General features: G+C 25.0%; 3 protein-coding genes across 3 annotated transcripts; 2 read left to right on the forward strand and 1 right to left on the reverse strand.

The window, feature by feature from the left end:
• Nucleotides 1–6: 6 nt before the first annotated feature.
• Nucleotides 7–8,654, forward strand: PNEG_01623 (hypothetical protein; the record flags this gene model as incomplete). The annotated part of the gene is made up of 8 exons (XM_007875390.1): nt 7–4,129; nt 4,178–4,611; nt 4,653–5,511; nt 5,554–5,693; nt 5,735–8,041; nt 8,085–8,199; nt 8,246–8,466; nt 8,511–8,654. The coding sequence occupies exons 1-8, from the start codon at nt 136–138 to the stop codon at nt 8,652–8,654; spliced, it is 8,214 nt and encodes a 2,737-aa protein (XP_007873581.1). The 5' UTR covers nt 7–135.
• Nucleotides 8,655–9,038: 384 nt separating this feature from the next.
• Nucleotides 9,039–9,733, reverse strand: PNEG_01624 (hypothetical protein; the record flags this gene model as incomplete). The annotated part of the gene is made up of 2 exons (XM_007875391.1): nt 9,039–9,396; nt 9,435–9,733. The coding sequence occupies 2 exons, from the start codon at nt 9,731–9,733 to the stop codon at nt 9,039–9,041; spliced, it is 657 nt and encodes a 218-aa protein (XP_007873582.1).
• Nucleotides 9,734–10,010: 277 nt separating this feature from the next.
• Nucleotides 10,011–14,931, forward strand: PNEG_01625 (hypothetical protein; the record flags this gene model as incomplete). The annotated part of the gene is made up of 14 exons (XM_007875392.1): nt 10,011–10,444; nt 10,491–10,628; nt 10,671–10,816; nt 10,858–11,413; nt 11,456–11,831; nt 11,880–12,293; nt 12,341–12,409; nt 12,461–13,679; nt 13,723–13,939; nt 13,989–14,170; nt 14,216–14,384; nt 14,429–14,501; nt 14,546–14,745; nt 14,791–14,931. The coding sequence occupies exons 1-14, from the start codon at nt 10,442–10,444 to the stop codon at nt 14,929–14,931; spliced, it is 3,903 nt and encodes a 1,300-aa protein (XP_007873583.1). The 5' UTR covers nt 10,011–10,441.
• Between the last annotated feature and the right edge of the window lie 89 nt (nt 14,932–15,020).

Genomic DNA, 15,020 nt, shown 5'->3' on the forward strand with positions numbered 1-15,020 from the left:
TAAATTAAAAATCTAATTTTTAATAAAAACATGAAATTTTTATTAAAAAATATATCTTCTGAGATAAAAATATATAGAAATATTAAGAAATCCGAATTTAAATGAATAAGATTTATTTAAAGGTTAATAAATCAAATGGAAATATTTGTGGAAAATATACTTTTATGGATTGGTATTTTTTTTTTAAACTATATTCTTTTAACGCATATACTTTTAAAAGTAATTAAGAAAGTGGGAGGAGTGCATATACGGCGTTTTGGATATTTTTCTATCCATGGGATCGAGCTTTGTTATAAAGAATACGCTAATTTATATGTTGAATCGGTAAGAGTACATTTTCATAGGCCGAGATTAGCTACAAAAAGATGGATTAGTTTTTCAGTTAAAGAGATTTTTATAAATATTCGTAAACCTTGTAAAGAAAGGGAAGAAATTTTAAAAAAAAAGTCATCTAATAATTTTTTTAATAAATATATACAAAAAAGCATTTATTTTGTTTTTAACATCATGAAATCATCTATTATTTTTAAAATTAAAGATTGGGTTGATATTATAATAATAGATACCAGTATTAATATTGAAGACTATGGGAAATTTTTTATAACTACATTTAATATGCATTTTAATAATACATCTTATTATAATACGACATCTGGGATTTATACTGGTAGATTTTCTAAGCTTTTATCAAGAGAAAAGAGATTTGAGATGATAAATATAGTGGATTCTATACTTTTTATATCAAAAAGGGGGACGTCATCAGAATTAATAGATAAAATTTTAATTAACATCCAAGGAAAACTAGATCATATAATAAAGAATATAAAATTCTCACTAAAATGTGGGAAATTTATATTACCTCTTGATGAGTTTACGAATAACAATGATATAAATTATTTTTTTAATAATAAAACTGATTCATTTATTTCTACATTAAATAATTATTTTAAAGTAAAAGATGAATCAAAGGAACCGATTATGGAATTAAAAGAGAATATGGTTGAAAAAATGCATTGGTTTAATATAATACATGAAATACAATTTCATGTTGGAAACTTAAAAATAAAGAAATCTATTACATTTTCTAGTTCTAAAAACAATAGTTCATTTTTATTATTGAGATTGAAAGAAATTGGGATAAATATACATCATATTGGGAAAAATTCAAGTATTTATAGACAATTTTTCGACGTTCCTGCTTCTCATCAAATACTTGCATCATGTATTTCACTATCAATAAGCATATTTCAAAAAACAGTGCAGGAAAAAGAAGCAGATTTTATCTTGATACCTATGATAACTTTTGCCTGTAAAATATCTACTCTTGACCATTTAGTCAAAAGTAATATGGTTACAAAGGGGCTGCATATTACTAATATTATTGCAAATATATCTATAACATCGCCATCAATTGATCTGCGTTTTGAGAGATTATTATCAATAGTTTCAATATTTGAATCTAGAAATGTTATTCATACATCAGTATTTTCAAAATTACAATTATTAAAAGATTTTATACCTAAATTGAATTTTAATTTTTCTATTTATGAACCAGTAATACGGATATTGCTTCCTTTTAATAATTCTTTATATGAAAATTCGAAACAAAGGCCTACAATACTTATATTGAGTTTATCTAATATATTTCTGGATCTTCAAACTAACATATCTGGTAACGATATATCTCGTTTTTTTTCTGTTAATACTTCTATTTTATTTATTTCACAAAAGTTATATTATCATACTTCATTTAAAGGAAAATACAACATTCTTACCATAGAGAATTTTACTCTTCATTTTAAATTTGATTTATCTCCATTCAACAATGTTTCTATTGGAATCTTTCATGAGAATGTGATTTTTAATTTAAATAACATCGAAATAATTTATTGTTTAAATAATATATTTTATAGTATTTCAAATATTAGATACGATTATTTAAGTGAAAAAAATATTGGATTACTGGATATGTTTTTGCTATATAAGTGTTCTCTATTGTTAAGGAAGATAGAGTTTCATGGATCAAAATTAGATATTTACCTTTTCGGAAATGAACCTAGAATAACTCATGATCATAAAGGAATTTTACTGAGATTAGATTCATGGAAAATCGAATATTGTTTTTTAAATATGATTTCTAAAGAATTACTTTTCTCTATATATAAAGAAAGTAAATCTCCGAATTTCCAACATATTTTAAATACATTTGTTTTTAATACAATACCTTCTTCAAGAGGCACATTATTACTCAATGGCTTTAAAATATTTGCAATACATGCTGAAAATGTTTTGGATATGAAAGAACCAATTATAGAAGTTATAAAATATGGATTAACATTTGTTACTGAGCCTAATAAAGATCATTTGTTACAAATTATAATTGAGTTAGATCAATTATGTCTGACTTATTCTATATTTAAATATTATACGATTCTTCTTGCTCTAAAAATTTTAGAAAAAACATTTTTTCAAGAGAATATTTTTAAAACATCACAAGGTTATCATACTGAGGATAATGGTCAAGTTAACAATTTGTTATGGGGATACATATTTGTATATATATCTATTTCATCGGTAAAAGTTAAAATAGAGCTACCATCTAAACAGTTTTTGATGCTTAATATGCATAAACTGGAGATCTCACACAATAAAGACGAGTTTTTATCATGTAAGGCAGGAAATATAGTTCTTTGTGTTCCTAGTCCAGTTATTCAAAAATTTTGGGATAGGATTGTTAATATTAATACCCTTACTATCTATTACAAACGTATTAAAATCGATCAAAAAAATGAATCAACAATAGTTTTATATGCAGATGCTATACGAATTCGTATTCCTCATAAGTTTGTTTTGCATTCAATGGTAGAAAGTATACAAAATAATATAAAAAGTGTAAAGCAACTTTATTATTGTTTCTTTATAAGTTCTAATAGCTCTACTTTAACAAATCATCCGGTTAAGGCAAAAGTTATCCCTAGAATTCAGTTAGAATCTTCTTTTATATCCTTTGACATGGAAGATGATCCATTTGAAGCAAGATTAGGACTTATTTGGCGTATAGGATTAATAGAACAGAAGGCTAGAATTATGCGCGAAACAACTTTTGATATTAAGGCTGAAAAAATTAAAGATGAATCAGAACTAATAAATGATAATGAACAAACCAAGACCGATAATGAAAATGAATATTTTTTGGGAACTTCATTTGAAAAATCGGAATTAAAACAATTATATAATAAACAAGACTCTCATATAAAAAATGTTAAGGATGTTCAAGATTTTTCAGAATCTAAATTTTCGAATTTATCTTCTAAAGCTGAACAGGCGTATGAAAAACTTCAGGAATACAATTCTCATTCATGGATTAAAAAATTTCAAAAAGTAAATAATTTACAATCCTTTAAACTGTATTCTATACGCCATAGACATTGGACATTAGATGGTATAAAATGTATATCAACTTTTCAGGAAAATATTTTGCCTCTTCCTACTAGACCACCTCTTTTAAGTATATTATTTTCGAAAGTTGAATTCATTTTTGATAAACCATCGTTTCCTATAGAAAATCTTTATCAATTTTTGAGAGATACAGGCAAAGGATTACCTCTAGAAACTAAATTTTCTGTTTTAATACCTTTTAATTTTAGTTGGAAAATGGCAGAAGCAAAAATATGTTTGCGAGATTATCCTTTACCTTTGATTTATATTCCTGATTCAAATTCATTGCGACCACAGAATTTTCCTACATGGGAGTTTTCATCAGATTTAGTAATTGCAGAGCAATTTTCAGAAAAAGAATCGATTCGTTATGTAGAAGTTTGTATTATTCCTAACAATTCAGGAAAAGAAGGATCTTCGTTTAATATAAAGGTTGCAAGAACGATAACTCCTGTCAAAATTTATGGTGTGGTTGATGTTAATATAAATACACTATATCCTACTCAAATTACATGGGGTATGTCGCTACAACCTGCTATACAAGATATTATGCGTATATTTGGGACATTTTCGAGGCCTTTTGAAGATCCTTCTGATAAATTGAACTTTTGGGATAAAATTAGACTAATTATGCATACTTCTTTTAAATTTAAATGGAAGAATGATGGTAATGTTTATTTAACATTAAAAGGTAAAATTTGAATTTATTATTTTTAAACAACTATTTATTTTTATATAGGTTCTAGAGATCCATATCTTATTACTGGAGATGGTGCTGGTTTTATAAAATGTTGGAAAGGAAATGTTGAATGGAGTGTTGGTTGTAGTTTAGATTCTAGAAATTTTATGGTAATTATTAGTGATGAATTTTTACTAGCTATACCGGATTTTATTCAACAAGCACAAAGTCTTATGAATTGGCCAAATACTATAATTTCCGCATATGATAATTTGACAAATAATACATATCAAAAGAATGCTATTCATTTTCAAAAAATTATAATGAAATTAAAAGGAGGAGTAAAGTGGACAGCAGGATTGGTATTTGAACAACATTGTGATGATGCATGTCAAAATTGTTATGGGAAATATCAATGCAGAATATTCCATTTTAAGCCTCATTATAAAATTATTCTTCGAATTCCAAAGTTTGCCTTTTCGGAAAATGGACAAGTATTTAAGTTCTTTTATTTATGCTGTTCTTACTTTTTTAGAAATATGATGCTTTTAAAGGATTTAGAAGTCACTATATTCATGGATCTTTGTCTATTATTTGTCCTATCGATGTATCTTTACCGGATTCAAAATTTAATGAAAAAATTAAAAGCTATAATGCTATTCATTTAACACCAAAAGTATTCCAGCATTTTTTTAATTGGTGGTCTCTTTTTAGTGGAATTATGTCTTTTCCTCTAAAATCAGGGAAATTGTTCCTATTTCCACATACGAAGAAAAAAATTAATCGTTATTTAATGACCTTTAGCTATAAATTGGAGCTTTCTCCGCTTTTTTTGAGTCATATTTATAATTATAGGACAGATATTGATTGGGTAGATAAAACTTTTACTTCTATAGGCATAAAAGGCAAGACAGAAAAGTTTATCCTTGATGTTCATCAAAAAAAGGACCTTCAGTTTAAAAAATTGCATAAGACTAGAAAAGATGAAAAATTAATTATTGATAATGCAACAATAAATTTTACTTCTACAGATTTAAAAGTAATATTATCTCGTTTTAATGAAGTAGATATAGAAGATTCCAACAAATTTAGGTATGATTCTCAAAAAAGTCATGATTTTAGAATGATTTTTCAAAAAAATAATTCTAATCATTTTATTGTGGATGAAGATTTGAAATGGGTAGATATAGACGATTTCATTGATTTGGACTTAGATTTTTCACTAAAAAGTGCACCAGTTTTTCAAATTTTGCCTCTTGCTTATATTCCACAATTTATTTATTTTCGAGAGACTAATAATCATTGTAATGGTTCAGGTCCTGAAAACATATGTTTATCAAAATATCAATTTAGAAACGGTGATACACATTTTTGTATATTAAATAATAAGAAAGGTTTTTTTCTTTAAATAAATATGGATCTGCTAACTTTATAAGACCCGTATGATATTCAAGTTGAACTTATTCAGAAAAGACAAAATGAAATTATGAGACGAATAAGCAGAAATAAGAACAAGTTAAGTTGTATTGAAAACGTTATTTCTAAAAAATCTAAAGCTTCTATTTTAAAATCTCAAGTATATATAGTTAGCACATTATAATTTATTAATCAATTTAGTATAAAAAAATTATAGATGAAAATGCTATGTTATTTGATAAGCACAACTTTATTAATGCTATGTTATTACATATGAAGGCGGATCAGGATAACAAATTGACAAATGAAATAGATATGTCTGCTGACAATCACCATATTTCAAGCGATGTTAGTGAAAATTTTCGAGCTTTATCAAAAGAGACTATTTCTGAGCATTTTTCCGACTTTAATAATCGCTTTTTTGTTTATAATATTCAATTAAAGTGGTATAATTCTGTTAGGAATATTTTACTTTCCTATATACATCAAATTACACAGAGGGAAGGTTTTGTTTATTATATGTCTCAAAAAGCTGTAAAATTTATTACCGACCTTATCAAAGAACAAATAAAATTAGAAAATAGTTTATCTATGATGACAAATGAAAAAATTATTAATAAACAGGGATTTAATGATCAAGAAATAAACGAATTAATAGATGGTTTAATAAACGATACAAATAATGATTTTAAAGATGAGAAAAACAATAAAAAATCATTTTCGAGTATAGATAATCCTTTTTTTCGTGATGATTTTGATTATATTTTATCAAAAAATTATGATTGTCAGCATAGCTATATTGTTAAATTATTTGCACCTCAAATACAGTTACAAAGCGAGAAAAATAATCAAGCAGTGGCAATTATAACAGCGCAAAATATGCAATTAAAAGTATTTTCTATAATAGATAAAAATATGGTTGACGATACAGTAAGCGGTCTTTTGCAACATAGATTTATTGTTAAAATGAACAATGCTCAAATTTTTGTTTCTAAAAAAAATGATTTCATTGAAAATTCTACTAACTTTTTTTATACAAATAGCTATGGCTCTCTACAATCAAATTGGTCTCCATGGGTACCCCTTGAGTCTATTTATGATTTTACTGGCACTCCTCTGGCATTTACTCGTATAATAGATCAAACTTCTGCTTCTCTTGGATTTATCAAATATAATCATCTTCGATTAAAAAAAAATGAATTAAATCATAATAAAAATGATTTATTTGAAAGTTTTAAAATAGAATCACCCGAGAAATATGTTAACAATATATTTGTCGATTTTCCAAAAATTATTTTTACTGCAAATTCTGATCAATATTATATAATTTTTTTAATAGTTACTGATCTTTTAATATATACTGAGCCAGCGCAAAAAGAAAAATCCAAAAGATTAGAAAAGCTAATGTTAGCTGTAGACTTCAGCGATTTAACTGGTACAGCTGAAATGGTTGTTAATCTACAAAAAAGAATAAGAAATTTAGAAGAAATAAAAACGCAGCATAGACTTTATTATGAAAATTATAACATGGAACAGAGATTACTTAGAATGAAGATAGAAGCTGAGCTTCGTGATTGTGAAGATGAATTATTCTATTTAATGAAATCGATTGCGGCTTCTCAAAAACATGATGGTAGCATTATCGAAAACGTAGCAAATATGTCGTGGTTGTTATCAGCATCAGAAGTTGTTTGGCACGGTTTGTTAGAAAATAATAAACCATTTGTTGATTTTGGTCTTTCTAATGCTACATATCAACGAACAGATAATTTTGATGGTTCTAATTTTAATATTTTAGAAATAGAAATGATTCAAGGCATAAATTTGCTACCAAAGACATGTTTTCCTGATTTATTATCGCCTTATTTTTGTGGATCAAAAAGTGTTTTACATGGAAGAAAAAAAAAAATGATAAGAATATATTGGCATATGCTAGATTCTATTGGAGGGATACCAGTAATGGATCATTTTGAAGTTAATCTTTTTCCCCTTAGTATAAAGCTAGAACATGAAGTAGGTAAAAAAATATTTGATTATGTTTTTCCTGGTAGAGGTGTTGTCAATTTTATAGCACAAGAAAAGTCTAGTCCTTTGAAAAAGGATATTAATGCAGATATATCAAGCACAGAAAATTATTATAAAACAGATATTTCTCGTCCATTTTATAGTAGTAGGAGCAGTTCTTTTTCTTTACTTATGAACTCAATTAAATCACCTATTGAATCGTTTTCATGTTTGTCGAAATTATCTCGCGAATCTATTAAATCTAATTCTAGTTTTCAAATATTTTATGATTCTGAAGATCCTTATGGAATTGAATCTTTGAAATTGTCAAAGAGTGAGACTCAAATAACTGATTCAAATGCTTTTGAAAAAAATAGTAGAATTAGCAATAAACCTTATTATAAACCTAATGATGATCTAAATCAAATGGTTCTAAGAGCCAATAATAATATGACTCTTCTTTATGTTAAAGTTCCAAGTTTAATACTTTGTTTAAGTTATAAGGTAATTAAATGTATGTTTTTTTAAAAAAATTAATAGCTTCAAGGGACCGAGAAAAAAAAATATAGAAGATCTTAATAATTTTGTTTTTTGTATACCTACTATTGAATATAGAAATAAAACATGGTCATATCTTGATCTGGTACTTCATATTAAAAAAGGTTTTCTTTTTTGATTTTGATTCTGATTTTCATTGATCTTTAATAGAGATAATTAAAGCTATTATAGGTCATACTGGATCTTTGGTAAAAGATAAATTTATACAACGTCGTTCTCGTGAAAAATTATCTCAAATTAAACGTGAATATATACCATTTAAAATTAATATGCCCTTAAATTATAAGAACAAAAACACTGAACTTCAAAAAATGTCGTCAAATATTATAAAAAGTAATTTAACGAAAATTAACTGTTTACATTCTAATCATGTGGGTTCTAAAATATTTATAAAAAAGTAAATTAATAATATTAGAAGCATCATTTGCATAATTTTTCAGAACGATCATTATCTTGTGTGTCACATTTAGTTGAATATAATGATACTGAAGAATCAGAAGAAAGCAGGGTTAAAAAAGCAAAAATGCTTTTAGGAAAATTTATTGATCCAACTGTATAAAATATTTTACATGTAAAAATTAATATATATTATCTCTTATATCGTAATTCATTATTATTATTATATATTTAGTAGAAAATAACATAATAAAATGCCTGTTAATAAAACATGAGAATATAAACTGGATATGGTTTAGAAATGTCATTTATATTATAATCGTTTTAAATTAAGTTTTAAAAAATTAAAATAATTAAGTTTAAACTAGGAATTAATAAATATTTTAAAAATACAATTCTTTTGTTTTTTATATAGGCTATGTAATTACTTGGTTGATTATAATTTTAAAATTAAATTCTTAATTATAGGTCTATTATGTATTTATATTAAATAGTTTTTTAAAATTATATTTAAAAAAAAAATATATTTATAATAAAATCCTGAAGATTACACATTTTTTTGAAAAGAAATACTCATATTTGCGAGATAATCTGCCTGCTTGTTACCATGAATATTACTATGACTAGAAACGTATTTTAATTCAGTGCACCCAGAACGTTTTTTAATTAATTCAACAGCTTTTTCAAGTAAATCTTTATTTTTTACTGATTTTGTATTTATTTTTTTCCAATTATTTTTTTCCCATTTTTTATGCCATATAGTTAACGAATTTATTGTATATTTTGAATCTGTATTTATTCTAATATCTTCATCATCTGATACAGATTCTATAGCACGTATAACTGCTATAATTTCTGCTCGTTGACTTGTCTGTTTCTTATCAAAAATACGCTCTGATATATTTCTATATATTTAATAACTATTTATAATCATAAACTCAACACTTTCCTTTTATCATTATCTCCGAAATATACACCAATTCCTGTAATAACCTTTCCCCCTTCATAATAATGACTAGAACCATCTGTATATATTTCTATATAATTATTTTTTGATATTTTTTTTTGTTCAAAATTACATATACTACTTGATATATTAATATCTTTTTTAATATATTTTAGCACAAAATTTGATCTATCTTTGTCATTTTTCATATCAGAAAATGAATTTCTTTTATAATTATTCAGTAATCCATTATATAGTGATATATTTTTTTTTAAAATTCTCTGAAAAATATTCATCTCTTCTACTTATTGATAATATTTGACTTGATTGTGTATAAATTGTATTTAATTTTAAATATATGTGCTTATTAAATTCCAAAAAAAACTTTTTTTTTCTATTTATATAAGATAACAATCAATAATATATATATAAATATTGCCGTAAAATAAATATTTTGGTATTTTCTATATAAAATTTTCTTAAAAATTAAGTTATATTCTATTATATTAATATTAAAAATATCGAATTTTCGAAATTATTTATTTTTTTTATAATAAAGGATTAATAAGGTGTTTACAAACATCTAATCGGCTTGAGGGTTTTGTTTTATCGTCTTAAAAAAAACCAAGTTATTTATGGTTTATTATGGACGATCTTTTAGTTTATTCAGTAGAACAAGTGGCTTTTGAAGGGAATAAAGGTATATTATTTTGCCTGAAAGAAGGGCTGAATTTCAATATTCTAAAAATATATATATTATTTTTGTTTTTTTTTATTAAAAAATCTTTAAATATATAAACATAAAATATTTATAAAGAATATTAAGTTTAGTAGGTTGCAACCTTTCAAGATTATGGGAAATTATAGAAGAGTTTTATAATATACACTTTAGTTCTTCTGTTTATTGTATTGATGATGATTTTAAGAGTTATTTTTGGGGATTTTTCGTTTCGTTGCCTGAAATAGTGCTTAATGAGGTTCATGAGAAGTCTACATCATCAAACATGGTAGAGAAATATTTTAATTTTATTGATTATCTTGAATTATTATTAGATATTAAAAATTATTAAAACGAAAGAAGTCGATTTGAAATTATTGAAAAAACGTTATAATGATAATTTAAGAATTTCAGTAATACTTGAAAAACAATTTTTAGTTCTTACTGGCAAAGAGCTTGATGAAGAAAATAAGGTTAATTTTTTCTAAGTGATATTTTTTTTTGAAGTTTAATAGTATGTTGCAAGATATTTTGATCTTCTCTCTATAATATCTAAACATAAGGGAAAAGGAATTAATCAAATTGATCTTGCTAAACAATTAAATATTGATTCTCGTAGTTTACCTTCTCGTATAAATCCATTAATTGAAAAAGGACTTATGTTTGTTTATTTTAATTATTATTTCTTCTAATGTTTTTTAGTATAAGGCTTCCTATTATTATTTCCAAAGCTCAGACATTTTTATTGATCCATAGTCATTATGCTAATGATTCTTTAAAAAGAAATCAGAATAATTCTCAAGGTTCTGAAGATATAGATAATATTGTAGATATAAATTACTTAAGGATATGTATTACTGATTTGCTTTCTAAAGCTGAAAACAATGTTATGCGATATGTTGATCTTAAGCGTCTTTGTAAAATTAATAATAAATTGTTTCGTCGTGGATTTTCCAAACAGATAAGATCTATGGAGCAATTAGGATTTCTGGAAAGATGTAGGGTTGCAAATAATAAGGGATATTCTAAATGTGTAAAATTAATTAAACCTTATAATATAGATATTGTGAAAGAAGAAAGCCAAGTTAATATAGATAGTGATGATGACAGCAATAGTTCTTCAGATAATGATGATAATAAAGAAGAAATTTTTTTTGATTTAATAAAACCTGTTATTACAATTTCACGTGATTTAACAATTGAATTTCTTCTTTTTCAAGAAATAAAAAATAGTGGAAAAAGTGGAATTTCTGGACCTGTAATTATTTTTTATTTATAACTTATCTAATACTTTAATTAGGATCTTAAGAAACGAATTGTAGGAGATCAATGGTCGCGACCACTACAGCTTATTTTAGATAAATTATCTTTAGTTCCAGAAAAGTCGTTGAATTTAAATAATATACAGCCAAAACATTTATCTTATTTTACAATTTATAGGGAGCAAGAATTTGTTGGTCGAATAAATCAATATCGCTATTTGTCATCTTTAAGTTATCAGACTTTTTGCTTGGAAAATAATATAACTAATAGAACAAAACTTAATGATTTGAATGTAATATTTCCTATATACGATGAATTTAAGCTTTATTCATATGATGAAAATCCGAATATTTCTGATAGAAATATTAAAAATAAACATATAAAATTAGAAAAAACTAAAAAATATTCAGATGGTTAACTATATATTTTTAAAATGTTATAAATCTTTAATTAAATATTAGATATAATTAAGAGCTTTGAAGAGGGGAAATCGTTTAAGAATTTTCATATTAAGAATGATATGTCTCAAAATTCTTTACATGTTGACTCCATAGAAAAAGAGACAGAAGATAAATTAGTTGATTCTGATTTTGCAGGCTCAAAAATAAGATCTAAAAGGACAAATTCTGAAGAAAAGACTCAAGAAATATTTCCACATAAAAGATTAAAGAAAATATCTATCAAGTGCCCAACTAATACTCCTACAAATTCATCTCCCGTTTTAAACACGAGTGATACTTTAGATGATTCTAAGACTCCACGTTTTGCATTTATAATGAAAAATCATGATTCTCCGACTCCTACTCCAATTTCTACGTTTTTACATGAAACTTCTACCGATCCTTTAGAGAAATTGACTTTTCAAAAACATATAGGTAAGATAAATTTTTGTTATAGAAAGATATCTTAATAATTATTATAGATAAAAACGATTTTAATGGAAGTCTGGATTATGGGATTAATAAAATCGATGTTTCTATTCCTAAAGAAAGTATTGTTTCTTTGATTATTAATAATTTATATTAATATTTAAAAAATGCAGATTCCATTTCGAATAATAATACTGCTAATAACAAGAAATCTGAATTAGCCTTTTCAAAATATGATTCACGAATAAGTCTTGCTTATGTTCGTAGACAAAATTTAATATTAGAAATACTTCATAAAAATGGTGGAATCTTGCAGGGAGGAAAATATTTAAATGACCAATATAATTTAGCATTTAGAAGTAAAACACGTTCTTCTTCAGATCATGAAATTGATCGAAAAACAATGGAAAAAACTCTTGAGTCTTTAAAAAGAACTGGAAAAATTCATCATATTTGTGTAGCTTATACAAATGCTAAAGGTACCAACAATATGTTTTGGATTGTCGCAGATGCAAAATATGATATTGATGGTATTGAAATTAACAATTTTAAAAATAGAATTTTAAAAGAACGTTCAATAAAAACTAAGACATATAGGCCTTTGCCATTGAAAATAGAGAATTTGGTTGTTGATTTTCCTGCAAAACTCAAAAGGAAAGGTCTTTCATTTACTGATAGCTCTAAGTCTGCGGAATCAAATCATATTCAATATAAGCATGCCTCTGAAAATCACGTTTCGCAAGAACATGAATTAATATCTCAGAGTGCTTCTATAATTAATAATCAATCTCTCTCATCTATAGTTTCTGAAACAAAAACATCTTTTGTTTCTACTTTTATAAATGATAATAAGTTGGTATTACAGAAGCCAGATACAAAAGCAAAAACGAAGTCTGAACCTGATAGAAAATTACAGCTTCGTAAAAAATTATTAAATTATAATACTGCAGATATTTTTCCATTTATTGGAAAACATCGTTTTTTAAGTAAAAACAATTTGGATGATAGATTTAATGAAATAAATGATTATCAAAGGATTTGCAAGAATGCCCCGATACGGAGGAAAAATAATTTTACTTTAAACGATGATGATATTTTAGTTAGAGCGATTTTTCTTAGTAAATGGGCATATGGTGGAAATTCTGGGTTCATTGATTGGGAACTCATTAAGAAAGTTTTACCCCATTATTCTGAGGCAGAAATAAAGTCACGGTTTAGTACGCTTCGCTCAAAAAATTACATTAAAGAAATAGGCAACTTCTTTGCTAGCTTTTGGGAATCACATTATCAAAATGCTATAGAAAACGAAATTCTTTCACCTATTTCACCTGTATCGAATTATTCCGATATATTAACACTTGTAGAATATTCTAAAACCCTTGATATTTTAGAGTATATATGAGTTATTTATTAATAAAACTAACTTTTTTAAAAGAAATTATGATAATATTGAGCTTCCTGATACTATTGAGGAGATTACCGCGAATTATATTATTAAGAATGTAAATAAAACAAATGATATACGCCATAATTTTTTTGACGCATCTCTTTCTTTAAATGCTAGAGAAATTATATTATATGAAACTGCATTTTCTTATTCTGATACAGATAATTTTTTTCAAAATCAAGATGAAATTAAATCTATAATAAAAGTATGTAATATATTAGTCTAAGGGATTTATTAAATAAATATTTATTTAGTCAATACTTATAACTCCAGAAGAAAATTATGATTCAGAAGTTGCCAAAAAATTATTAGAATCCTATGAAGAAGATCATATAGAATCTGTATTACAAGAGTTAATTCAAGAAAAACTTATAGTACGATCAAAATCTGAATTAAATAGAATTTTACCTGGAAGAAATTATAGGTTTTCTGATAAGTATTTTCCTGATTTTGTTGTATCTTTATTATCTAAAATATTAAGATTTTTACTTACTTTTAAAACATGTTTTCCTGATTTTTTGTTTTCCCAAGCTGTTGAGTTTTATACACAAATTACACAAGAGTTTCAAAAGAATAATACTGTTACATTATCTGAATTTATTAATAGCGGTTCTATGGCTTGCGTATTAGATCTTGTTGCACATAATTATGTTAGTAATTTTACTATTAATATTTGCAAAATTAATGATTGTAGGTTACACTTTCTATAGAAAATGTTTTAGATGTTTTTTCAAGTCATATTCATCATTATAATACTCAAAATTGGGGTATCTTTGCTTATTTATAAGGATATTTTATTAATGCTTTAAAGAAGATTATATTATAGATTTCTCTGTTGTTGCTCAGTTAAAAGATATTTCATATATTTCACTTGACAAATCTATAAAATATGAAAGTTCTTTAAAGAATTATGTTTGGGTAGATATTTCAGGAAATATATTAAAAAGCGTATACGATCAATATCTCCAAACTATATTAAGTTTGATTATACAGCGTCCAGGAATAAATTTAGTAAAAATATTGGAATATTTAATTTTTAATACTTATTGATATTAGTCTGAATTGGCATGTATCCTTCATCCTGCTGTGGATATTCAAGAAATTAAAATTATTATTTCTTCTTTAATGCCGAAAATTATAAATAACAATGAAGGGGCTCTATATGTAAAACAATTGTATTATAAATGTATAATATAAATTAATATATTTCTTTTCTGAAGATTATTTATTGTTTAATTTTTTAAATTACTAACTTTAAAAGATCTAATTTTTAGATTACATTTATA

Source organism: Pneumocystis murina (genome assembly GCF_000349005.2).
Source record: "Pneumocystis murina B123 chromosome Unknown supercont1.4, whole genome shotgun sequence".
Classification (NCBI taxonomy): domain Eukaryota; kingdom Fungi; phylum Ascomycota; class Pneumocystomycetes; order Pneumocystales; family Pneumocystaceae; genus Pneumocystis; species Pneumocystis murina.